The sequence below is a fragment of the Pezoporus flaviventris genome, unplaced genomic scaffold (genome assembly GCF_033815535.1).
Source record: "Pezoporus flaviventris isolate CSIRO_AGI_PZ_B2104156 unplaced genomic scaffold, CSIRO_AGI_Pfla_v1 ptg000016l, whole genome shotgun sequence".
NCBI lineage: Eukaryota > Metazoa > Chordata > Aves > Psittaciformes > Psittacidae > Pezoporus > Pezoporus flaviventris.
This window is the reverse complement of record NW_026892564.1, coordinates 9,543,234-9,569,279: the sequence shown is the minus strand read 5'-3', so window position 1 is coordinate 9,569,279 and position 26,046 is coordinate 9,543,234. Positions and strand designations below refer to the sequence as shown.

General features: G+C 43.3%; 1 protein-coding gene across 1 annotated transcript; it reads right to left on the bottom strand.

Moving 5' to 3' along the window:
- Positions 1-4,460: 4,460 nt before the first annotated feature.
- E2F7 (E2F transcription factor 7) lies at positions 4,461-24,632 on the bottom strand. The gene is made up of 13 exons (XM_061454728.1): positions 24,565-24,632; positions 24,367-24,450; positions 20,858-21,133; positions 18,729-18,897; positions 16,072-16,356; positions 15,378-15,536; positions 14,197-14,343; positions 13,228-13,419; positions 12,510-12,594; positions 11,379-11,898; positions 10,242-10,512; positions 8,578-9,002; positions 4,461-7,639 (listed from the first exon to the last, which is right to left on the bottom strand). The coding sequence occupies exons 2-13, from the start codon at positions 24,448-24,450 to the stop codon at positions 7,463-7,465; spliced, it is 2,790 nt and encodes a 929-aa protein (XP_061310712.1). The 5' UTR covers positions 24,565-24,632; the 3' UTR covers positions 4,461-7,462.
- Between the last annotated feature and the right edge of the window lie 1,414 nt (positions 24,633-26,046).

The window sequence follows — 26,046 nt, the reverse complement described above, 5'->3', positions numbered from 1 at the left end:
TGCCTCTCTGGTTTTCATTTTGGCCAGGCAGAATCCCTCCTTGAAAATGAAACAGAAGAAAAACTGTGACCTGGGTTTGTGTAGAATTACAAAAACAACATTTTTTTCTATGCAAAATCATAATCCAGACCAAGATTTCCTCAACAGACTTACAAGGCTTATGAACCTCTGAGATTCACTTTGCTCGCCTTAATTGAACTCTCCATGTCTTGAGAAAGCCAAAGGGAGGCTATGGGTGTTTTTACCTGGCATAACAAATGGTGGGGACTTTGCTAAGGAAAAATCTGGTGGACTGGTACTTCTTGTCCTCTGGTTTCTGCCAGGTAACAGCTCACTGGCGTTGTGCAGGACCTTGCAGCTTGCACTAGCTTGGAGAAATATCTGGAGAGACTTCCTAAGAAGGGGAGGGGAGGAGGGAGGCTGGTGCCTGAGTGAATCCTTTTATCCTCTGCAGAGGCTCCTAGAGCTCACCCTAGCTAGTCTGGCAGGGCATTGCGTAGTTATCCTATGACAGCAAAATATATTCCCTGACTGCATCTGGAATGTTCGTTCCTCTGTAATTGTATATACTGGAAAAAAAAGCTTTTGTTTTCTTAGCCTCCTAAAATAATCTTTTATCTGCATGCAATGCTTTTGTAAATCTTACAGACAGAACAGGCTCCAACCTGTGATTTCAGCCTTACACTCACAAACAGGAAGCTTACATTAAAAATCAGTGGTCAGACAGCAAGAAAAGGTCACTGCAAGACCATCAAGCTGGTACAGGAGCACGAGGGCAAGTTTGATGCCATCCCAAGCTAGCAGGCTCTGACATGTCCTCAGAGGCAGCCTCAAATAATGTGAGGTCCCAAGAAAGGCTGAGAAGAAAAGCCCTAAATTAGTTTCAAATCAGTGAATTTACTTGTCCTGCTGTTTCTTAATGCCTTCTCTATGGGGCTGCCCTTTGCCCTCTCTCCATCTCCCTGTTTTCCCTGCATGCCACCACCACCAGCTAGATTCTCAGCTTTTGAGAGGCCCGGTGAAATTCCTGGTTGACCTGTCATTGTGCTGGTATTAGAGAAGTCAAAGACTGCTTTGCTCAGTGTTGTGCAGTAGATCATGTGTACAATTAAGCCCATAACCAGGAGACAGACCCTCCTCCCCTTCGAGCTTGTGTAAATCTAGAGTGAATCCACTGGAGCCACTGGCATTGTGTTAATGTAAAGGAAGACAGGAACTCAAATGTTTGAGTATTTGCCACTTAGGACTAGAGTGTCTGCAGAGACATCTTTCACCAACATCTTCCAAACATCATAGTTTCGGTGATGACAGGATCCTAAATGTAAGTGAGGTGCCAGTGACTGGTTTTGTCATGTCTTCAGTCAAGCCTTAGAGCAGAGCTCCAGCCACCTCTTCCCTAACATCTTCTACCTTAGGTTCACTAAATTCCCAGTGCATTTCAGGCACGGAACTAGTTGTTACCAGCTAATCAAGATTTCAAAGGGATGTAGGGTGATTAAATTTCATGTTGGTTGGCTGTCAGTGAGATGCAGAGACTGACGAGGCAAAGCGCTTTTCTCAGCACTGAAGAACTGGCTAGCAAAATAAGGGAGATGTTTCCTTATGCGCAATTTTTTGTTGTGGAGCGAAATTTTTGTACCTACCTCTTATTTTCTAGGCTTTAAATGGTTTCTCTTTTCTTCCCGAAAGATTAAACCTGTTCCAAATGGGCCTGTTTCAGGTGGTGTTAGAGTCACATGCCAAGGTGCATGTATTACACACATGCATACACATATTGCAGATTTGCTTGGTTTCCTTCCAGCGCCTCCACTCCCACACCACATCTAGGGGGTAAGGCTGAACACTGCTGGTTCACAGCTGTCAGTTTTCAAACAAAAAAGCAACTGTTGGGAAAAAATAAAGCGGTCTCATGCTCCCCTCCCACCCAAATACGGTATGACATCAATGAAACCACACTGGTGTCACACACAGGGGAGAGAGCCAGCTGGAGACGGTGGAGAGGCGTGAAGTCTGGCATCTCACGTTCAGGGTGGAAAAGAGAACTTTATCTGGAAAATGGAATAAAATGGAGGAGTTCTGACTGAATCAGTTCTCTTTGTCCCATGGAGGTCCCATGATACCAGACCTGGAGGTGACAGCGTTTTGCAATAGAGCCTTTTGCCCATTCATCAACAGAGTCGCTGTGGCCTCCGAAGGGATCAGGGGAGGGCTTTAGGCTCTTGGAGCTTAAGTAGGTGCTGACTGACATCGTTAGGATTAATTTCATCACTCCAGGGGGCCTTGGAGAAAGCACTTGAAAATACCTTCAATTCTCATCGCATTTCTGGTGCAATAAATGAATTTGGAAAGAATCTGGATGTTAATGTTTACTGACCACATGGATCTTCTCAGAGTACCACAGTCGACATGACTAACATTTGCATATCTGTGGTAAGGCAAAAAAGAAAAGATACCTTCTTTTCACCCCTTTACATCCTGAGCTGTTTAAGTTATTAAGCAGGCCATGGAGCCATGCTCAGGAACTCTCTGGGCTGGAAGGAAAAAGCATTGCTGTGACCCAAGCACCTCTCAGGAAACCCTCCTTATTGACCAAGGTGGCTCATTGTGCTGGGTTCAGCAGTAGCAGCCATTTTTCTCCTTAGTAGCTGGTGCAGTGCTGTGTTTTTGACTTTCAGCCTGGGAACAGCATTGATAACACCGATGTTTTTAGTTGTTGCTCAGTTAATGTTTATTCTGACCAAGGACTTTCTGAGTCTCATGCTCTGCCAGGGAGGAGGGGAAGTTGAGAGGAAGCAGAGACAGGACACCTGACCCAAACTGACCAAAGAGGTATTTCATAACACAGCACGTCAAGCCCACTAGACAAACTGGGGGCAGTTACCTGGAAGGGGAAGATCACTGAGGGGGTCGGGCTGGGTATCGGTCGACGGGTGGCAAGCAGTTGTATTCTCTTCCCTTGTTATTTCCTTTACCATTATTATCATTGGTGGTAGCAGTAGTGATTTGTGTTATACCTTAGTTACTGTGCTGTTCTTATCTCAACCCGTGGGAGTTACGTTCTTTTGATTCTCCTCCCCATCCCTCCGGGAGCGGGGGGAGGAAAGGGGGGGGAGTGAGCCAGCGGCTGCATGTTTCTGGGTTGCCGGCTGGGCTTAAACCATGACACTTGTCAAGACCTGCTTCCCTGGACATGGTAGAAGCAGGCTCTTTTCTGCCCATCAGTCTTCTCTTTCTGCTGCCCCTGACCAGCTGTGCTGGCAGTGTTCAAAACCTTCCTGTGTCAGGGGCAATTTTTGTCTCCCAGCTGGCTCTAGGCTGCCCTGCCCAGGCTGTGGAGCATTAAGATGTTGATCCACAATGGCACTGCTTTTAATTTTCCCTTTTTACAGGCAGAACTAAATGCAGAGGGAGTTGGATGCTCCTTTCTAATTATTTACTTCAAAAGGCAAAGTTTTAAGTGCGCCATTGAGGACAAGAACTGCTGGAAGCTACAGCCCTGCTCCTCCTTAAGGAAATGATGGCCGTGGTCCTGCCAGGGGAGCTGAGTCAGGGTTAGTGTTTGTTAGTGCTTCTTATACCATATTTATTAGATTAACCATCCTTCCTCTGTCAGTTGAAAGGGAAAGTTAGTATTGGTGGAGTAACAGATCAGCAACCCCCTAAACAATACCAAGTGAGCTACCATTTTAGAAGTGAGTTTTGACGAACCTGGCCAGTTGCAACTCGCGGGCATTTTGCAGCCAGGGGACAGGGGACGTTAATTCTTTAATTACTGGGGCAGGGGGGAAGGGGGCAATACTGGGCTTGCTAAAATCAATAGTGAACCTGCTATTAACAGGAGGAAACGTGTGTTTGAGTGAAGCTGTCTTATGTGCGGGTGCATGATCAGTTGAAAGGGAAGCAGGGCTATGGCTGCATCCTCCACTTTTTTTAGGACTGGTTGATGATCAATAGCATGTACAAGCAACTGCCAGGTTCCATCTGTGGGAAACTGGCCTCTGCATCAGGGCCTGCTTTGCTCTTGGGTGTCAGGCAGGCATTGCGGCCATCATGTGGAGAGCCGGGCTGCGGGACGGCTATGGGATGTCCAGGACAGGCCCCAAGGGTGGTGGTGGGACCCCACAGTGGTGGTGGAATAGGCCCCCATGGTGGTGGTGCTGGGGACCACCTCATACAGTTTTGGGCCAGGGCCCCTGGGCATTCCCCTGGACAGCTCCAGGGCTTTAAGAACCGGCTTGCATAGCACTGGTACTAGTGCCTGCAGTAACTGGAGTGGGAATTGTGCCTGCGTTGCACAAAAAAGCCATAAACGAGAGCTGCTACCTGTCCCACCTCCCTACTACTCGCATCCAACAGAGACTGCTCAGCTGGACACACAGTGGATGGATGCTTCTTTTCAAGGGCCATACTGAAAATCCTGAAATCCATACTGAAATCACAGTCTCAGCCTTGGTTTTAATTCCATTTTTATTCTGAAGTTGTTTAATATTTTGCTAAAAGATAGTATAAAAAAAATATCCAACCCAACAGTGTGACGGGAGTAAAGCTATATGTGGACAGCTAAAAAGATGGCTAGAGAGCAGGAAAAGCAAGACATCTAATCACTGAAGAACAGTTATAAACAGCAATAAAATTAATACCTATATTAAACTAGCAGTGCAAAGATACAAACTGGAAGCAGCTTTACATTAAAAATACAGCTTTTTAAATACAGAAATAGCACCAATTTACAAGACAATCAGAAATGTAAACGTGGCAGGTAGATTCAAGTATAAGTTATACGCTCACCCTCCTCAGCAAACTGTCTTGGGACAGAAAGGTTTCACAAACCCTGCAGAACATCCTGGGTATGCACTTTTCCTCAGTGCAAATACAAATTCTGCTTTTTCAAATCTACTTTCCTGAAGAGTTGTTCCTAGTTTATTTTTCTTCTTAGCTTTCAGTGAAGATGGGAAAGATAAACTCATTCCCTCTGGAAACCAGCTCTTCCCACTCACCAGTCTAGTTCAGCAGCTTAAGTATTGCAAGCAGCATTGATCCCTTTGCTGCCCAACTACTTTGGTGGTCCTGTTCCTGTTTTAGTGACAATTTTGCATTGACAAAAGCAAAACAGCATATCATCCCCCTTCTTCTCCCTGGCCCAAAACTACTTTCGCAACCATGAGCCACAGAACAGCTTTGATCGTGGGGGAGTTGAACCTCATTTCCAGACCTGCTCTATCTATGGAAACTCAAAAATGGAAGCAGAATTGGAAACTGAAGATCCATTTTCAGTCCCTGTGTTTTCAAGTATAGTTAGGTTAGTTATGGCACAGAGTAACATCACTGACAAAGACGATTTTTGCAATGATGCTTCAACTGGAGCAAAGAGCCAGTATTAGCTCTAATCCTCCCCTCTGCTCCCAGCTGCTATTTCACTAAAAGGCTGCACTGTACTAAAAAGACAAGGCTTGGAGAATCTACATCCACCATGTCATAATGAACACTAGCAGCCTGTTTCCAGCCCCAACAGCAACACAAGTGTAGGGGCAGCACTGTGCCAATTACACACTGCTTTTCAAAGTGACATTAATTGAAGTGGGTGTATAAGAAGAAATAATTCAGAAGCAAAAACTGTAAACTTTCATAACTGTAGTGTAATTAAAAAAAGCCCAACCAACCAATAATAAACCCCTTAAATTTAGCAGTCTGAAGACTTCTCTTTACCACCCCTGAAATTTCCTATAACTCTACTATAGATTTTCTTTCAATGAGGGCTAACTAGGCCTCCCTAAAAGGCTGTTATTGGTCTATTCTAAGATAAGGCGACATCACTCAAACACCCAGCTTCACTAAAATTCTTTCTTAAATTCCATTTTCATAATACATTTCCTTACAAAAGTAAAAAGCCTCATCAAACCCCCAACCCCCCAAAAAAGTCCTAGTCTCCCTTGACCAACAAAGTAGCACATCCAACAGTGTATCTACCCTTGGAAAACCAGTACCAGTACCAAGAAGAGTTGATAATGCTGGCCTTCTGTTTGTTAATTCCAGAGAAACACTATGTCAACAGCAACACTTTCTGTCTTTTAAAAACAAGAAACTGTACAAACTGTGGTTTGCTACATGAGTGAAAACATACCCAAGAATAAGAGCATTAACTCTTAAAATTATGTCCTATATCATTAATAGCACCATCCATTATTTGATGACTCTGAATATTAGCTGAGAGATGTTTCTTCCTCTTTATCTTCTGCTTAGGAATACTTTTTTTATCATTTCCCAAATTCAAGACTCCTGCTCTTTTCAGTTTCTTTTTATGATTTAAATAAATACGTGCCAAAAAAGAAGATCTCCCTTGTCTTCCAAGCATGTTCAAATGCACTAGTAACTAGTTACAAAATTCCTGTAAGTGAGGTGTTAGGCACTGAAGTACATACCCCTTAAGCAGACTTAAGTAAACAACTAAGCAGGCACTTAAGTAGACTCAGGTTAGACTGAATCTAATCATGTGGTTAATGACTTACCAGTGTTTCCTGGTCATAAAATCTAGACTATATATTTAAACGGGAGATGAAATCTTAGCACAGCCCTCTCAGTGGCTTGTCACTCTGTCAAATGTAATTAAGGGATCAGGTTTTGTATTTTTTACATTTAACTTGTACATTTTGCTCAGAGTAAAAGAAAAAAGAACCAAAACCCAAAACCTAAGGACTACTACAGTTCATTAACACAAATATAAACATGTTAACATTCACAGTTATTTTGGTCTTAATATTTTTTCACATGTATACATTCAATCATACCGTGTTATTATTAGGTTTTTCTAACCACAAGTGCTGGGAAAATTGTACAACAACCAACTGACATTCAAGTAATCCTACCCTGAGAAAATCTGTTATTCTGAAGCTGAAAAAAAAAAAGACTTTTTTCCACTAAATCCCACTCCAATGTACAAAATAAATAGCAAGAGGCTGCACTGCGGAGGCAGGATTTGACAGATTGGAACTGAGGAAGCAGTTGCTCTCACAACTGCAGAAGTTTATCACTTTTACCACAGATTTACTCAGGGTAAGTAGAGAACATGCAAAAAAAAAATAAAAATGCTTACCCCAGATAAGTGCTAGACATCTCACTTCAAACCATGAATAAAGAACCCCTGGGGACGCCAAGAAAATCTGTTTGCATCTCCTGACAGCAATAAAGTTTCCCAAATTAAAACACCAAATAGAGTTTGATGCGCACAAGGGCATGTGAAACATCTGAATTCAAGTCAGTACTGAAGGAAAAACTCAGTAAAAGGGTTTCAGTACCAAGGATGATTTGTGAAGAAGGTGGCTAACAGAACTGGTGCGTGAATAGATAGTGGGGAAGCATACCAAAAGGGATGACATTTTAACACACTCCTCTTGTCAAGAGCTTGATCTCTTGTAATAGATACAGAGTCCTAGGACAATCTGCCCACCCTTTGCAATGAGTGGAGTTAGTCAGGGCTGGAACTAGAGATTTCCAGTCTCCTCTGCACAGAGCTGGCATTTCTGGTCTGGTTGCCTTCATTTTTCTTCCATGCAACTGGGTCTCCAAGACTTCCAGGAGTTTTGAAAAATGCCTCATGACGCACAGGACGAATGTTCTTGGGAGTGAGGGGAGCTGATGAAGGCTAGTTGTTAAACAAAACCAAAGGGATTCAGTAGGGTTTTCTCAAAGCCTACATGCAAGCATTCAAATAGAAGGCAGCTTGTAGATGTCAACCTCTGTACCCTGTTACTATAGGGAATGACTTCAGACATCCTTTCAGAAGCTCCACAGGCTTTGCCCCTGCTTTTTGTTCTGGAACTGTCTGCCAGCAGTTCTGCCAGATAGCTTCTATCCCATTTCCAACTTAAATGTATTCATGCCTGCTCATTCATTCTTATGCCAATCTTGCCCTTCAGCTTAAATGGCTTTCTCTTCCTTTGTTTTACTCACTTTAGTTGTTTGTTAGCATCAAAATAGGTCTAAAATTAGTCTTCTAAACCCTGACCACTTGTTTTTCAAGTGCCACTCTACTGTAAACTCTATGTGTGACAAGACTGCTTTATGTCACTCATTGTACTTCAGATCAATGGGTCCTTCTTCACTTTTGAATTTCTCATCTTTTTTACTCAAAAAAGTCTGTTTCTGTAGTAGATTTAAAAAAAAAAATCTTTATAAAAAAGATCAACAAAACCTACAAAAAGAATTTTTCCCCCCAGTTCTGATACTGCTATTACTTTTCCATTATTTAGTGAAGAGAGATCAGAACAGGGGTGAGGAGGTACCCCAGGACACTAACACCAGAGAGGTGCTGCAGCCAGCTGACAAACAATCCTCCTGTCCTAATGTGTTTCTGTGGCCATTGCAGAACACAAGATAGTGTCAAATGGAGAAAAAATACTTACCTGCATTTCTGGGGAAAAAAAAAAACCTGTAATCAATTTTTTTTTTCTCTATTCCTGTAAGAGTTTTAAAGATTAAGACTTTCATGACATACTGGCATCAGCCTGCAGCACAAGGTGCCTTCAGGCCCAGTGATCTGGCATGGTGTTTCATTGTCAACCAAACACCTTTCCCACTTACCTGCTGCAGCTTCAGAAGGGTCACTGGATGCCCCATACACACATGGGAGTCCAGTTTAACAGCACCACAAGACCTTGGGAGCGCAGGACTCAGGTGCTGAGCAGGGTGAGTTGGTTGCTGAGGATCCACTGAAGGCACAGGTGAGACCTTGGGGGTGACCACTGCCGTGGTGCCTATGAAAACAGGTGCTGTTGATGCCAGGCTGGACATGCTGAAACTCATGGAGGTGGCAGCTGAAAAGGAGCCATCGGGAACTGTGGGAAGAGGACTGCTGATTGTGGGAGAACAAATAAGAGGGAAGGAAGCCAAGGCTGCTGATGGCAGCATGACACAGGGGACGCTCAGAGAAGGTAACTGGTTTGCAGCAAGATTGATGGCACCAGGGGCTTGGTTTGCAGGGAGCAGGAAATTAAAACTGCTCAATCCTAAACCAAAGATAGAAAAAGCAAAGCATTAATACAGCTGACAAATTAGACTTAAGCTATAACTAGACTTAGCTTAAACTAGAACAGGGAAGAGGTCCAACAACAAAGAGAAAGGCTGTCCTGGAAGTAAACTGTGACAAAAATAGTAAAAAAGAAGCAAGGAAACTGTCACAAACCTGTAACTCCTCTGTCAAGCTCCCTTTCCTCACCTCCATCTCCCCCCCTACTGCCTGTTCACTGTATATACATCCATTTACTTTCTTCACATGAAACGCCAACCACACACCTTGCAGTCTTCTGCTTCTAACTTCAATAGCAAGAAACAGCTTGGCTAAAACCCTCTTTTTTTTTTTTTTTCAATAATGGGAATCTTATCCTCTGCTATATGAAAATATATATGCTGCTTTAAATGAGAAAAAAAACCCAAACACAAAACAAGCTCAAACATACACCCCAAAGATGCTTATTTTCCTGACAAGAGCTGAAATACGGTTTTGAAACAGAAGCTGCTCTGGTTCCCTATTTGTCTGACCTCCCAAAACACCAGGATAAACATTTGCAAACTGAGCAACTTCATCTTATAAGTGAAATCCCATAGACCCAACTGTGCCAGAAATTAATCGAATACTAAAGCAGTAGTCATGGATATCTACCACGTTTCGTGTTCTCACAAACCAGTCTTCCACTCCACACAAACACAGGACAAAAAATAGTGAACATGAAATCCTCCTGCAGTATTTTCAGCTGCTTCCTCTCCATCCCTCCCATGTCCTACAGGTAGGCATGGCTACACTCCCAGTGCCTCAGTTTTTGTGGGGTTACCCCAATGATGCACGTTACAAGACAGTACAAAGTTCATAGCTGACTACATTCACTCACTCAGGGGGATGCTGTTGCACTGTTCTGGCCACCCTATTGCCAAACATAGATTTCCAGCTCCTCTGAGTTTTGAATGCTGGATAAGTGTCTTTTTTTCTGCTGCACATAATTCAACCATGCAAAACCCACATTATTCATTGCTATTAATGTTCGGGTCCTTCAGAAAAATGACTGTATTTTCAGAGAAACGACAGTTCATCTGAAGTCAAGAGAATTCAGAGCTATTATACTACTACAGAGAACTGATGACAGGCTTTTCCTGCCAAATACAGACTTATTCACCTATCTGTAGGCCTCCCTATTTGCTCAGTGAAGAGATGCAGAAGTCTGGGTGCCTCTGGATCTCATGGGTGTCCTTACCAGCAGTAGATTGAACATAGAGATACTGTGGTAGGAAAGGTTGATTGGTGCTTTCTGTAGAGATGTGCACTTTTCCTGGAGAGGGTTCATCAGGGTCTTTATTCTGAGCCCCTTTTTCTTGCTTCTGAGAATCTAACGGCTTAGTAGGCTCATTGTTTGAAGCCTCTGGAGCAGCAGGACTTGTGAGGTCAAGACGAAAAGCTTCTAGATGTACAGCAGAGGTACAGCCACTTCCTGGGGTAGATTCAGCCTTGGGTGACTCTAAAGGCTTCTAAGCAAAAACAAAAGAGGAAATGAAGAGTCCAAACGGAAATAACAGTGCAATATCTCTCATGCGCCTTCCTCAGCTACAGAGTAAAACATGCATCTGTGCAAACGAGCAGCACAAAACTGATTAACAAGTCACCATGTTAAAAAACTTTGAGGGTTTGAAGAACCATATTAGCGATGCCCAAGCCCTGTGCCCCATGCTGTAGTTCACTTTCAGTACTTGAAGACACTGGATAAGAGATACCTGAGCTTGGGGATTAATTTTTTACTGATAAGGAAAAGCACCTGTTTCAATTGGCTTATATTCAAACACTGATACGATCTGGAGCCTGACCCCGATGGTAAGTAGTTAGGAGAACCCTGAGATAGCTGCACTTTACCTTTTACCATCATCCTTCTCCAACATGCCTGCTGTGGGCAACATGGCTTGAGAGAGGGGGACTCATGCTGGAGAGTAGTGGGGAAGTACAAACCACATTTGCTCAGTGGCGTAAGCAATGCTGCTGCTGCTAACTGGGAAAGCTCAAGGTGAAGATGAGGAATAATAGTCACATTAATTCCCTCCCCACTGGCAGGTTGCTTTGTTGAAGACAATGATCAGGACACTGATTCCAAAGAACAGATGAGCATCACATCCCTCTCCAAAGGAATCACACTCCGGTTTCCCCTGGTAGTGTGAAAAATCTCCCAGTTAACGCCTATACTTTATATACAGCCCTCTTACAATTTTATTAACATGTGGGAGGCAGAATTTGTACCTGTAACACGAGTGGTGCAGTGAATTTTCACTTCTGAAAACACTGTCTTGGGCAAAAGTCTTTCCTTGCTGAGAGGAAGCCTAAGAAATAATGAAATTCACTTCTTTACCTTGGATACCACAAGTGAGAGAGGCAGATCCCTCTGTTCCACGGTCTGCTTTTTAGCAACTGGCTCTTCATCATCTACAGGTGCAGAGGGTGATGCGCACTTGTGGGAGCTGCGTTTCTGGCAGACAGCTGAAGGTACGGCAGCCTGAGCTTCTGCATTCCTGTTTCCCACATCTCCTGCACTGGGCAGGCTCTCCCTCAAGTTATTTTCCTGAAGACCACCACACAACATAAAGAGGGATGAAGATGGAAAGCACAGGAACGGTTGGTTAGGGAGCAAGGCAGGTTTTCCATTTTCTGTTTTGGAGGCTGCTAGCGTGGAAGGATGTGGAGCTTGGCTGCTGATGCCATGTGGCAGTGAGAGGCTTGGCACATCTGTCTGAACCACAGGGAAAACTGCCTGAGGCAAAGGGTTAACACAAAATTCAGAGTCTCCAGGAACTGAAAGAAGGGAGAGAGGTGAGGTTACGCTTGGGTTCCTTGCTGATTTTAATACTGTTTCTGTGGCACAAGCTTCATTCCTAAAAGTAATGAAAAAAAGAAAAACATTTAGTCCAAAATTACCCCCCTATTTTATCCTTGAAAGCAAATAGTTACATTGTTGGACATAAACATGGAAAAATCCTGTCCCGCCAGCCACTACTTTACACAGTTTAAAAGATACAAGAAGGGCCACTTTTTATTATTTCTAATTACACAGAAGCAGACTTCTCAGGTTTTGGGCAGAACAATAATGCTCCCTGTTGCACTTAACTAGAATCAATCATTCAGAAATTAATTCGAATTAGTTGTAGATAAGACTCACTGATATGACAGAAAGTCTTTTGCAGGGAATTATGATTTGCTCAGCCTACCTAGACAACAGGGCAAAGGAGGCAGGGATGACCTATATAAACAGATATGAGATGAAGAACTAACAAAGCTGAAGGAAAACAATGGTACAAGTATAAATTGGTAAGTATAAATTGGCCATAAAAAAAAAAAAAGAAAGCCATGGTGAGACCTATTAGCATTAACATAGTAATGAGACCATCCAGTAATTTTCTATCTCGGGCTCATTAACAGAATCTAGCCTTGAACTAAACATGACAAGCACAAATCTGAAACTGGACGGGAGTTAAGACCAACCTACCTAGTATCTTCATCTATTTTCTGCCTGCAGATAGCTGCTGGATTTATCATTTTGGAGCAATATTCATCTGAATTCATAATATAGGCTGAAAGAACAAAGGAACATTCAATTAATAACAGATCTGTTTACCAAGCATATTTTTGTGCTGGCCATATAAAATAATTGGTATAATTTTTCTATCCTGGCACATTTTTATAACGTCCACTAATGACCTACAGCCAGAATCTGCAAGACACTCAGAACTCAGTCCCACTGGAGAGGTGCTCAATATCGTAATTTCCTATAAGAAGGAACTGTAAAACCGTAACTGCTTTGTCTTTTTAACAGCTATCCATTAGATTGTTACAATAAATTCCACTATATTAGAAACCATAAAATAAAGCAAGCTTTTGTGTGGCTAAGGAATCTTTCTTTACCAAATTTTAACAGAAGAAACTGTAGTATAGTTGCAGTTAGTGGAGAACAGAAACATTTACCAGAAAACAAACTGCAGATTTAAGGCAGTATGGCCCAGATTAATCTCATCTAACTTTAGGCACTTGACTGAAGGGTCCAAAACAGAAGTCTCATCACGTGAACAGTAGAAATATAAGCACTTCCCAAGCATCATTCTCATATTTAATGAGTCTGACTCACCCAGTCAAATGCTTTACATTGGTGGGCCCATATTTGGGCAGATCCACTGGGATACAAAAGAACATGCTTCATTAGCAATTACCTTGCCTCTCTTGATGTGGGCTGCTGGGCTCAGAACTGACCTTCCTTCTGGTCTCTTCACAAGACTGTGTGCTGTTAAACGAAGCGTGACGTGTAAACCTTTGCCTTCCAGTAGCACAGATCTGATATGGGACACAGGCTCCTTGTGTCCCTGGCAGAGGATCAGATGTTGGGCTGTGCCCTCTCAGCTCACCTGTAGGAACATGATTTTGTACAACAGACCTTCATGGAATACAGCTCCTCATTTAGGCTTCTGCCATGTTACCAAACTTGGTGATAAAAGGTAACCTCTAGCCTGTCTCAGACCCCACAACATGGAAGCAGACCTAAGCTCAGTATGCACTGGTAGACAAGATACGGGCTTCTTTTCTTTCCGCTCCATGGCACCTGCAGCAGCAGCTACGCTCTAGTGTGCATAATCAGGAGGAAATAGATGGTGTTAACACTGTCCTTTACTTTTACTTGGTCCTGGCAGTGGCCTGACTCAAATATTATTACCAAAATGCTTCCTTTTGCTCTGGCTTCTAGCCATGCAGTTTACAGAGATGCTCTGAGCCACCACCTCCTTCGCAAACAAACCTTCTGTACTAAGGTACACATGCAAGAAACAGCTCTGCTCTACCTTGGTAAATCCGCTTATGAACAAAATAATTCACTCTCTAATTATAACAGAATTACGGAGATTTTGCAACCCAGAAAAGCTGTGGACTCAGATTTGGAGATGTAGGCATTATCTGCCATTGTTCTACAATTTATAGTTACATAAGTTGGTGTAAAAATACCAGCAAGACAGTGTTCTTCAACATCCCTCCACAGCCCTTAGGCCTAAAGTCTAACAAGGGCAAATGTTGAAGTGGCCAGCAGTTAACCACCACAGGGTGGACAATGAATACTGAGCCATTCTTTACAAATCAAAAACAACCTTTTACACTGGGAAGGATTTGTCAAAAAGAAAAGAGATGTGAGCTACCCAAGTTAGTGGTCTTGCCAGGGAATTCCACAGGCCCAATCCACTTGAAGGCTGGTTTGCGTCCTCTTTCCTCTGTGACATGAACTTTCTTGATCAAGCCTAGGCTGGTGAGAACATTGGCAATATCGTACAGTCTTCGTACCTTTGCTAACAGAAAAGGACAGAAATAGTCAGGATAGCTACTTTTACAGCACATACAGTACATATTTACATGGTAATTTTGTTGAGAATAGCACCACAGCTTTCATAGATGAGGGGGTAAAATCAAACTGCGATAGACTTAAGCCACCTCCTATGAAGCCTGCCATACCAGCTCCCACCTGCTTGCCACTGGTTCTTCAGATTTTAGCTGCTTATGCATCTTAGCTGCTCAGGTTTAAGCAAATGGGTTAGCAAATGATTACATCATCATCTTGCCCAGAAAAGGCAGCTACCTCCACATGTGGTGAAGACAAGCACCTGGGGGCAAGAAGCACATGAGTGCAAAGCTCATCACAAAAGGATGCATATTTATCATCTGGAAAATGTAACCCTCTTAGAAAAATAAAATCTCTCCAATAACATGTTTGAACTGAATATGATACCCACAGGTTGTCCAGCTAAATTCCTCCCAGTATTTGGAGTAGAATTTTAAGACTAAAGTGCAAGTACTTTGTTTTAAAAGTACTTTAAAGACACAAAAGTCTTTATTTTAGAATAATTATTTGCTAATGCTGAGTTTTTTCTATGTTGTCCAAGAGATCAAAGTACTAATCCTCACAAACTGAAAAGCAAACAGTGCCATCCAGCTGTGAGAGATTTCTGGGATAAAAAGAAGTAACACATTTCTGCAGAGAAGAAATTTAACTCTGTTAAATTAAACAACATGTTTAATTTCAACAAGTCCAGAAACATCATTTAGAACAGCACAAGAAGTAGGGTTAAAGTATGAAAAAAAAATCCAAACAAAACCAACATTTTTATTTTGATGATAAAATTTGAAGGTAATTGTCAAATGGACTCTTCCCCACCCCAAGCTCTGATTTCACAAACTAGCATTCACAAATAAGAAAAACCCTAAACCATATTTCAGCAAAAGATTCCTGACCTGCTCTTGCCACTACCTACTGGTGTCAGTTCAAACACGCCCCTAATTCCTTTGCTCACAGACTGATTGATTTGCATCTCAACAGCCAGCTTACTTTTAAACTTGCTGTGGTCCACTGTATCCTGGGTTTCTTCTATCAGTATCTTTGCTGCAATGTCCAGAGTGACTATCTTGGTCTTGGAGACAAGGAACAGCATGACAAACTTTTGGCTCATAATCCGCAACGACTTGTCCTTTCTGCTGTTTGCAGATGCTGTGTTACAAATAATACCCAAGCCTCTTAGCATGTCATCCATCATAGCCAGAAAACTAAGTTTCTCACACAGAAAACAGGTAAAGCATTTCCTTGTCAGGAAGCAGAAATCTTTTGAAAGGCAGCAAATAACTGAATAGCGCAGACAGAATTCTCTCTTCGAAAGGCAATAAAAAAATAAAACTTGCAGAAATAGTTTTTAGAATGTCAGATTGCAAAGCTGACTCCACTTTACACTGTTCTGCACCACTATAGTTTTGTGACTCCAAGGGACTTTGTAAGTATGTATTATGCGGGCAGCATGCAAACAGTGGACAAATGGAAGATGGCACCTTCTGTCAGGATAAAGCATTTACTGCCATGTACAGGTGGGGACAGAAGAATTCTGTCACCTCCATGGTGAATTCAGCACCTTTTTGCAAAGAATATTTTTTTACTGTTTAATTTAAAAGCAAAGCAAGGGAAGAAGTCACATAGCAAACTGGAGAAAGAGACTTGTGTCTGTGTATCACATGATACGTATTAGTTATCTTACCAGAGGTGCAATCTGGTTCTGAAAAGTCCATTAAGGATCTGTCTTGAAGATCTGGAATAGTTTCCTTTTTCTGTTCTCCAAATTTGTACTCCAGGTCCTGCTCCTTGTGCTGGAAGACGGTCATTAGCTCTCCATACTGCAGCTGTCCTGCTTCCTGAAGTGTTTTCAGAGTTTGACTGAGGTTGTGCCGGCCATGCCAACAGTACTGGTTCTTGGCCACACGGCTAACCAAGTGCAATGACTCCAGGACATTCACTATATCATAAATTCGTCTTCGTTCAACTCCTGTTTTGAGGTTAGGGGGAGAATAAAAAAAGACACAGATGCTCATCTAGTTTTAATGTGTTCTTCAGCAGAAGTGCAAGAGCAAACAGGCTGTTCTCTAATACTGAGTGTTCACAATATATTTTTCACTGTTCACTTGGACACATTACATTAGATCCATTCTATCTGCACAATTAAGAACTGACTTGTGTATGGCCAGCCGCATGGTATTATGCTCTTTGTCTATCTTCTTTTCTGCTGCCCCACTCAGACCTATCCAGATTGCCCTAAGGTTTCCTGAGCACTCTGGCTCTTCCTGTCAGATTGCTCCAGAGCTCAGACACATACCTATACACAAGCCTGCGTGCAACAGAGGGCAAGAAAGGGTCTGAGCCTGGTGCTGACACAGGGTAGATATAAAAGCCCACTCCTAAAGGAACCACTTGCATTTTGAATGGCACAATTACTTGGTAAGCATATACCAAGCAAAGGAGCCTCAAAGGCTTCACAAGGTGAAAAGCAGTGGAGAGTGAGACTCACTGTTTCCAAATGCAGAAACAAGTCCTCAGTGCTGACTGGGTCTGCCCCAATAGGAAATCTATGAAATATGTCCAGCTTGGGTTCAGCCTGACTGACGTGAGCAAGGTTGAGAACTGAATATGAACAGCCTGGTGACTCTGCTCACTGTTCTGAGTACTCATGTCTAGCACTGTTTGAAGCATGCCTGTTACATGTAACAGTACACTATACACTAGTGGCAACATCTGTACTACAAATCGCATAATGGGTAACATTAGCTGAGCAGACCACGAGCTAGCCCAGGGGAAAGGTTTTTAAAGACTTCTCTGTGGAAGGTGAGGCCTTAATGCATCTGTTTACACATCTGGAAAATACAGATAATACTTACCAGCCTCAAACAGGTATTAGAATAAACAATTCATGAGTATTTCTAAGTGTGTGAAGATTTTGGAGTAAAACATACTCCAGAAGAACATGAGCGATACACATATCCTGTGTCTGTAAGGCACCAGAAGCATAGTTCTCTTTGTGGTCTTTTCCATAGGTCTTTAGTGAACACAGCAATATAAATTTGTAGCAAAAACTGTATTACAGCCATCATTTGTTACACACAGAGAGCAGCAACATCAGCAGTGAATAAATTTGTGGTCTCTGAAGCAAGTGGATATGGGCAGGCAAGGAAGTGAAAACCAAAGGGAGGAAAATAAGCACAGCCCTTTCAGGGAGGTAAAATGCACAACAGTAGGTTTTAAAAACAAAGTTTCTAGTATTAAGGAAAGCAAAGTAACGCCGCTTCAAACACAAAATAAAGTACTACTCATGTTCAGCTGCACAAGGTTGGAGCACAGGCACATCATGCAAACACAGAAAGAAGTAACTACAAAATCTAAAATAGCTATTTAAAAATTAATTTCTTGAACTATTTACTTCATCTGAATTCTCTCCTATTCCCACTTCCTATTACCAAGGCAAATAAATGAGTATTTCAAGGACTTCCTTGGCAGTGTCACAGAGGACATCATTCCTCTGCTCCCTTTCTTTCCAAAACAGGCACATTTCATTTTTGCTTCCTCTTTTCTGGTAAATACCCGAGTTGTAAATGTAAATAAAATATTTATTTAGTTTAAGTTCAATCTTACAAAGCCATGCTTAGCTAAGAGACAACCCATCCAAGGACCTGGATCTTTTTCTTATTTGTGTGACTTGGCTTAGCCCTCTCTCCCAAATTTCATTGCTTCTCTCAGATATTTCATTGATCTTTTAGCTAAGACCAAACCTAACAGGCTACTTGCTACTTGCTACCTTCTTGTCACCTCAGTACAACACATTTTCTCATTCTACTCTTGCAGGTCTCCTGGTAACCTACCCTCACAAGAGAACATTTAAAGCTAAGATAACCTTGATGAACCATGAGATCCTGGAAGATGTAATGTCAGGCATGTTACTGAAGTCAGACAGTAAAGCCAACTGATTTCCTACACTAACTAGTTTGCAATTGCTTCCCCAAACATTGTATTCTGACAAAGGATGTAGTTTATAAGTCTTCTTCAGAAAGTGTGTAGCTCATAACTCCTTCCATGTTCAGCAAATTGAGAATTTAAGCAAGCAGCACGGTTGGTGAACAGCTGGAGGATAGATCCATCTAGTATAAAGTACTGTCAGAAAGGAGATTTTAAGATGGTAGCGTTATCAAGCAGTAAAGACACTTAGCAATATTAGTAATTTCCAAGTCTTTATTAGTATGATTAGAAGAGCATCCAGACCAAGGGAAAGGCAGCCCTTGCATGTACTCTGTAAGAAGGATGACCTTTTAAAGGCCCTCCTGTTGGGCTACCCCAGCTGCTCAGTTATCCCATTTTTGCAGGTATACATACCAAGAATTGAAGCCACTTCATCCAAAGAAATAGTAGTTTTTTCTGTTGACAACGGATAACTTGGATAGCGAGCTAGAAATTTTTGGCACAAGAGTCCTAAGCTTTTCTGTTTTCTGCTGGGCCTCTGCTTTTCAAATTCATCAACCGTGCTGTCGTCTACCATATCATACTGTTAAAAAATAAATGTTAACCCTTTAGTGCAGAGCTTTAGAAGCAAGGCATAGCCAAGTGAGGTATATTCCAGATGTTAGCAGTATTTAAGCTCGGACTTTCTAGTAAGGAAAAACCATGAACACCTTGCAAGCACAGAGCACTTGGGTGACACATTTTGCTTGCAAGCTCTTTTTAATTCATCACACAAGATATCTACAGAGAAACTTATCTGTGAGATCATAAAATAACAATTATGCTTCAGGAAAAAATAAAACAACCAGTGAGACCAAACACATAGACTAGCAGATGTCAAGATCCTACTTGGAAGGAATATTTCTTTTTGAGAGGAGGAGGAATATTCCCTCAAACACCTCTGGATCTAATAAACCAGAAGATGTACAAGCCATCAAAGAGTTCCTGCCAAACTTCTTTCAATAGATTTTACTGCCCTTTACAGTGCCTCTATAACTTTAAGAAATTAGAGGCTGAGGTGTTGGGCATGATGGTAAGACACTATAAAAGGCATTATCAAGTGCCTTAAGGTCTGAACCTCAAACTCAGTTAAGCTGTTAGCTTATGTGAATTCTGTAGGATAGCCTGAATATGGTATTTCTGTCCCTGCAGGGAAAAAGACCCCAGAAAACTGTGATGGCAAGAAGAGGTATGTTAATTTATTACAAAATGAGAATGATGGAGGCTTTTTCTGTGCTGGTAGCTCTTGAAGTTTTGACTCTGTGTCTAAGAAAGGTGAGAAAGAAATAATCATGTTCTCTGGTAAAGAAAAGCTGAGAGTGGTGGCAGCTGTTGAAATCCGTGTTTCCTTGCTTATGAGATCTTAACTGTCCTTTGGCAGTTGTGACCTTGTGGCAGGCTGTTGCTCTGATTGAATTCTTAAGAGTTTTATATGGTATGGGAAGGGTGGTATCTTACAGTAACACTCTTTTGCAAGTTAAGTGGAGAAAATTAAGTGTTTTACTAAATAGGAAATATTTGAACTCTTCATAGTAGCCATCTCAAAAATACCATATGACCTTAGTGGGCTTGCAGTGGTAATGAACTAACTTTTAACACTGACTGGTGTTTTACTTACTATGTTAGGAATTACCTTTAGAACTGTTTGCTCCTTTATGGCTAAATTGGAGAATTCTCCAGACTACTGTCACTGTAGGTCCTGGAAAATCTACACTTGCAGAGTGATCTGTACCTATCAGATGATGCTTCTCAATAGGAAGGCCCCAGAACTATCTTCCTCTGACTTAAATCACAGAAGAAGGATATTCTAGAAGAAGCAATCCAGGACAGGGACAGCAGTGGCTGGAATGAAAATAAGTCTGAAGAAAGGAAACTAACGACGCATATTACAACCTGACGTCATCCTCTCCACGGATAGCTTTCCTAAAGGGAGGACAGGGATCAGCCCCTACATTGCCTGAGTCTTGGCAAGTAAAAATTTGATTAACACTTGACCATCCTTGCTGACTACTAGTTTGGGGCTGGTGTGGAAAGGGGGAAAAAGGTTTCAGCTCATCACCATGTGGGTCTGTTGTGGACATGGTAGAAGATTTCAAAAATATATTGAAAACTACGCACTCCCATTGTCAAAATGCTCTTGAAAATCCTGCTTGTATGGTTAAAAATGATCTGGAAATTTTCTTTCTAATGCAGTTCAAAAAATAGTGTCAGAAGTACTTAAGTTGGGGAAAATGACCCATTTAAGCTCTACTTCCTTCACTGTCCCTTAAGTAATATTCAGGCTTTTGAAGGGTCTCAGGTCAGTTACTAGTAGAACAATTACTTTTAGTCTTTGCAAGTCCTGCTGTTCAGCCAGTGCTGTGCAGGCAACCGTCCTTGGCAATATTTTATAATTCTGCAGTCTTCCATAGGAAACAAAGGACCAGTTGGAATAAAAGTGAGGCACAATTTAAGGAAGGTCTGAGTCCTACGTGAACATAAGGTAATCGTGTTCTGAATCTCACCTGTAACGAATCAGGTGTGTCACTCTGCTCACTGTTTTCTATGGGTCTGAAGAGCTCTTTCTTCTTTTCTCGGTCCCTCATGTCAGGGCTAGCAGCACTAATAAGCATCTTCAGGTTAGCAGTGGGGGTCCAGGGATCCGGCTGAGGTCTGTCAATGAGCTTAACAGGTGTAATTGGATTTCTTTCTGGGGTGCAGCCTTTTTGCTTTGATAAATCAACTGGTTCATTCTTAATGGGAGTCTTTGGGGCCATCCTGGATCGATCAAATATGTTTTCCTGTTAATAAAAAAAAACAGTTCTTTAGACACAGCAGGAAAGAAACCGTCCAACAATCAATGTAATTGTTCTTATGAAGGTAATTGTAGTGACTCATGCCTTGGCATTCGCAGCTATATTTAGCATGGCTCTTCTGCCTCTGTTGGAAGGAGTAAAATAGTCAACATGTTACTGTACTTGAAGCAGTGTGTAAGAGATACTGCCCTGAATTACAGAGCCTGAGGTCAACCAGTCAAACTTGTGGCCTATTAGGCTTTTAAACTCTGACTGTTATTACAAGACAGCATTGCCCCCAAACATAAATCACTAAAACGGATCGAAACTGAGATAATGCATAGGTCATGTTACAGTTAGCAAGAAAACATGTTCTTTTGCTTAAGAAGTCCCCAATGAAAAGCCATGGTAGGGATGCAGCTTACACTGTCATAAAATGTCAAACTGAAGTGGCTGTAACTTCATGTGCAAGTGATGCAAGCTTTGCATCTGCACTATCTACTGCTCAAAACAATGAAGAAAAATCTCCATAACTATTCACTGACTGTAGCTAAGAGCTGCTAGAAGGAAAAGTCTAATTCATTAGCTGATTTTTATCATTCTTTGAATGAAGACCAACTCCCTCCAGTTTCTAGCTGCAGTCAAACTTTCTTCATATTTCACCTTTGGGTCCAGTTTTACCCCTTCCTCTTACTGGAAGAATTATCACTACTGATCAAATAATCTCAAGGGACTGGCTGAATAAAGAAGGCATCAGGGTATCTTTGAGCCAAGATATCCATTTTTGAGCAACAAGTGACAGTACTTCTCTCTAGCCTGTTAGTGCAAATAGCTTGTGAAAACTAGAGGAATAAAGTAGACAGGATGCTATACTGGCTTTCTTTGCAGGGTATCAAAAATTGAGGTCCAGGTATTCTAAATGTGGTACAGAACAGAGCTTCCAAAAATGCCCATGCAGAAAATTGTACTGTATCTTTTTGCCCAGGGAGATTGATGTTCTGTTCTTAGATAGTACAGCTATAACTTAATTCTCCTTAATACCCTAGAAAAAGGACACTGGGGTTTTTTTGAACTCAAGGTTATTATTATTCAGTAGCTTCCAGATTTAGGCCCTTAAAATGATTGCAGGCACCTTGAGTGAAGTGAGAAAAAGTGAAGCTGACAGATTATCGTCAGAAAGCTAGCTGGAATTGGGAGTGAAGCCTTTAGAACCACAGCTAACTGCTTTTAAATTATAAATCGGGCTTGAAGTTGTTAGCTCTTCAGTCTAGCTGTGCGTTTTACGGTGGTGTCTCAAACTGAGTAAGTCTTCTTGCTCAGACTAAGATTACCACTTCCTTTTTTCAAAATGAGTTTTAAAAATCTAACATGACACCTTTGAGGCTGGATATTATGTATTTTATTTTGAGCAGCAAGAAGTTCAATTCTGAAATGGAATACAGCCTGAAAGAAAATGTTAAGTTACTATTGGTTTGCTATAAGAACTCTCCCAAGTTTTGCCTTTTATTTGGAACAATTCAGCTATCATCAGCTGAAAGATATTTAAATAAGCAATTCCAAATATCATCTTATCAGGTACAGTCTAGCTAGGAAGCAGACATGTTCCAGTAAAAACTGAAGCTGGCTTTTACTAGGAGCAGCTCTGTAGCATCCAAACTGAAAATGAATTTGGCCCATCAAAAGCATTATGCTCTGAGCACTGATGAAGAACACTTCTCCATGCATTCACCTATGAATTACACAAAAGGATGTTATAAATGTACCTCCTTTTACAATTAACAGCCAGTTGTAACATAACTACACTGTAATAAATATGGGTCAACTTAGATGCCACTGTATTTCTTGGAATATATGTTCACATAGTGTTGGCGCTCCATATTCTTGCAACTTTACATTCGGCAGTGAATCAACACTTAATCTGTATCAGAGAAAGTCTACCTTCCCCTCAAGTTCCTGCTCACTATACCTGGTGCTAATGGAACTGCAGCAAGGGCAGCTGAAGCAACTTGCTGTTCCACTACCTCAAATGCTCATGTTTGTGTAAATACCACAATGAAAAAAGTAGTGGCACTGTAAAAGAAGCACACATCTACTATCAACATGACAGATCTTTACTGCCTACTAAAGTAAGAAATGCTTTTACCCTTGTCAGTAACTGCAATGCTTTATGTGAACTTCCAGCTGTATTCCACAGAACTCAAAGGCCAGTTGGCATAAGTGTGAGATTCACCTTGATCCAAGCAGAGATGGCTTTCAAATACAAGAGGACAGGACAGGCTGGCTTAATGAGCCTAGTATGTAAACAGGAATTCAGATTTCTGAGACAATAGGAGCTGAATCTGACAAGAATTATGTGATCTTTGGATGACTCCTGATTGAACATGGACAGCAGGTCATGAATCGGGTCTAGTTCAAGAGATGTTACTGAGCAAAATATGTCCGAGGCTAGATACCCTGTCTCCTGGCTGCTAAGGTAGGAGAGGAATAACGAGCTTGTTCCTTGCTGAGTAGCACTGCTCAGTCTCTTGACCTGGGAACATCATTGTGCGGATACAGACCAGAAGGCAAGCATAGTAAAATGTGCATCAGCATGCTCAAATACTAAATAACAGGACCACATGCTGCCCATGTCATGTCAGGCCCGGTTTTGCAGGGTGAGTCTGTAGAAGAGCCTTCTCCACCTTACCCAGCAGTAGCCACTGGGATGGTTGAGATCACGTAGTAGCGAGTAGTGAGTGAAAGCTAAAAACTGTTTCTCTGGGAATGATGCCAGAGCGCAATCATTTCACTTACTGACAACAGTGGGGTGGCTCATGATTGATTTACTGACTTGTCTTTTTATCTTAACGGTAGCGCTGGCCACCCCTGTGCTCCAAGTGCCAACAGGTAAGATGCTGCTGCGCAGGCAGAACACGGCAGGGCGGGCCAGGTGTACTGGTCCAGTGGGCAGCACCCCAAATGCGGTCAGCAGGGGCGTGAGGGACACGATCCAGGCCCGACCTGCCTCCCAGCCCCGAGGGTCGAGGCCCTGCACACACGGACCGGGGCTGTGGCGCCGCGGCCGTAACCCGCTCTGCCCGGTGGGGTGCCCTAGTCCTCGGAAGTACCGGCCGCCCCCACCAGAGCTCCGCGCTGCGCACTGGCCGACACCGGGACAGGGGGACTAACGTGTGAGAGGACCCCGCAGCGCTGAGGACAGACCGCGGCCGCCACTGCCCCAACACCCCGCGCCCGCTCACCTTCTGGGCGGCAGCCTCAGCGCGGCCCCGCCGCCCCGGCCGGCCGCTCGCCAGGTTCCGCAGAGCCAGGACGCTCACCTCCATCTACAAAGCGAGAAGGCGCTTTTAGCCCGGCCCTTAAGAGGAGCCGCTCCCGCCCCGGGGCAGTGCGCCCGAGCCCGGCGGGAGGCGAGCGGAGCGCGGCACCTCGGGACTCACCCTCCCAGGGCCGGGAGGGGCTCCGCGCCCTCACCTCGGCTGTGGGGGAGGTGGGGGGGAGCAGGCGGGGGGCGCGCTCGGCCGTACCATTCCCGCCAGGACGCCCTCAGACATCGCATTTACAATCCGGCCAATCAGGCGCGGCCCGCCGGGGAGCCCCGGCCGCGCGGCCGGCCAATCAGCGCGCGGGCTGGCGGCGCGCGGCGGCGGGGCGCGGGACAGGGCTCCCGCCCGCGCGGGGCCGCTTCGCTCTCTTTTCTTCGCGCCGGCCCTCCCACTGCACCCCCGCCCCCCAGCTCTCCGGCCGCCGGCGCGAGGCGGGCAGTTGGCGGGCGGGAAAGGGTGGCCTGAGGCGGGAGGCTGGGGGGTGACTGCCCTCGATCCTTTGTGGGGCGGGTCTGTGGCTGAGGGGATAGTTGCCGGTGGGGATGGGGGGGAGCACACGGTACTCTTTCCCGGGGCTCTCTGGTTCAGTTCTTAAACCCCTGAGGGCGGAGGAAGGGCTGAGGCAGTGTTAGGCGGGTGTAGCCTTTGTCGCCCGGTCGCCGGCTCACGCTAAGCGCCGTCAGGGTGGTCGCGCTCTTGGAGAGCAGCACAGCGGGGTGGGGGCTGCTGCTCCTCGCGGGGCGCTGGGTACGGGAGCTCCCCTCGCGGGGTTCCTGCGGGCAGCCCGCAGCGCTGCACGGGGCGCTCCTCACGGTCACCCTTGAAACGAGCCTGGTGCCTGGAGGGTAAAGGGAGCAGGCGCTTTGGGGAGCAGTCTGGGCGCAGGAAACTTTCCAGGAGCCCCTAGTGAGTCTGCTCTGGGCTTTTACCTCCCTTGGTAACTCACAGCGTACCGAGGTAAGGGAAGAACTGGGAGAGAGCGTTGTCCGAAGCGAACACATCAAATCCCGACAGTGGAGCTGTGCAGTGATGAGCTCTTGGTCCTGTTTTGAGACACGTGTCTCGTAGTATGGGGACACGTTACAAGAAATTGTCAGTTCTGCTGTATAGAACTGCTTCAGCCTTGTAAGCTTGAGACCCTTTCTGGAGAAATTTCCTCCGTGCAATGTAATTGATCTTGCTTTTTAAATTGAGTTTGTACTTAAGATATTTCTTTTTTTTTCTTATGCTAATGACAGATGTGCTGCTGCATTGTTCCTGTCTTGTTTTGTCGTAGGAGGATTTCCTTCTCAAATTGCTCATGAGCTAATAATGAGGAGTCACAGAAGAAAAACCCCGATCCACAATTCTGATAATTTATAAAAATAATAATTTATTAATTTTTGAGGAACAGATACAGCCTTTTTTATTCTGTATGGCTGTATACATAATAGGTAGCTATTAACTCTCTTGCATTAACTTTATTAATTTTTAATCTATTCTAATTTTTATTTTTCAGCAAGTTGCAGTACACCACATTTTGTTCAAGAGAATCATTTATGAACTCCCAGAGAACCTCTTCTTAAGAACATGAAAGTGCTTTACAAAAAAGCCCTG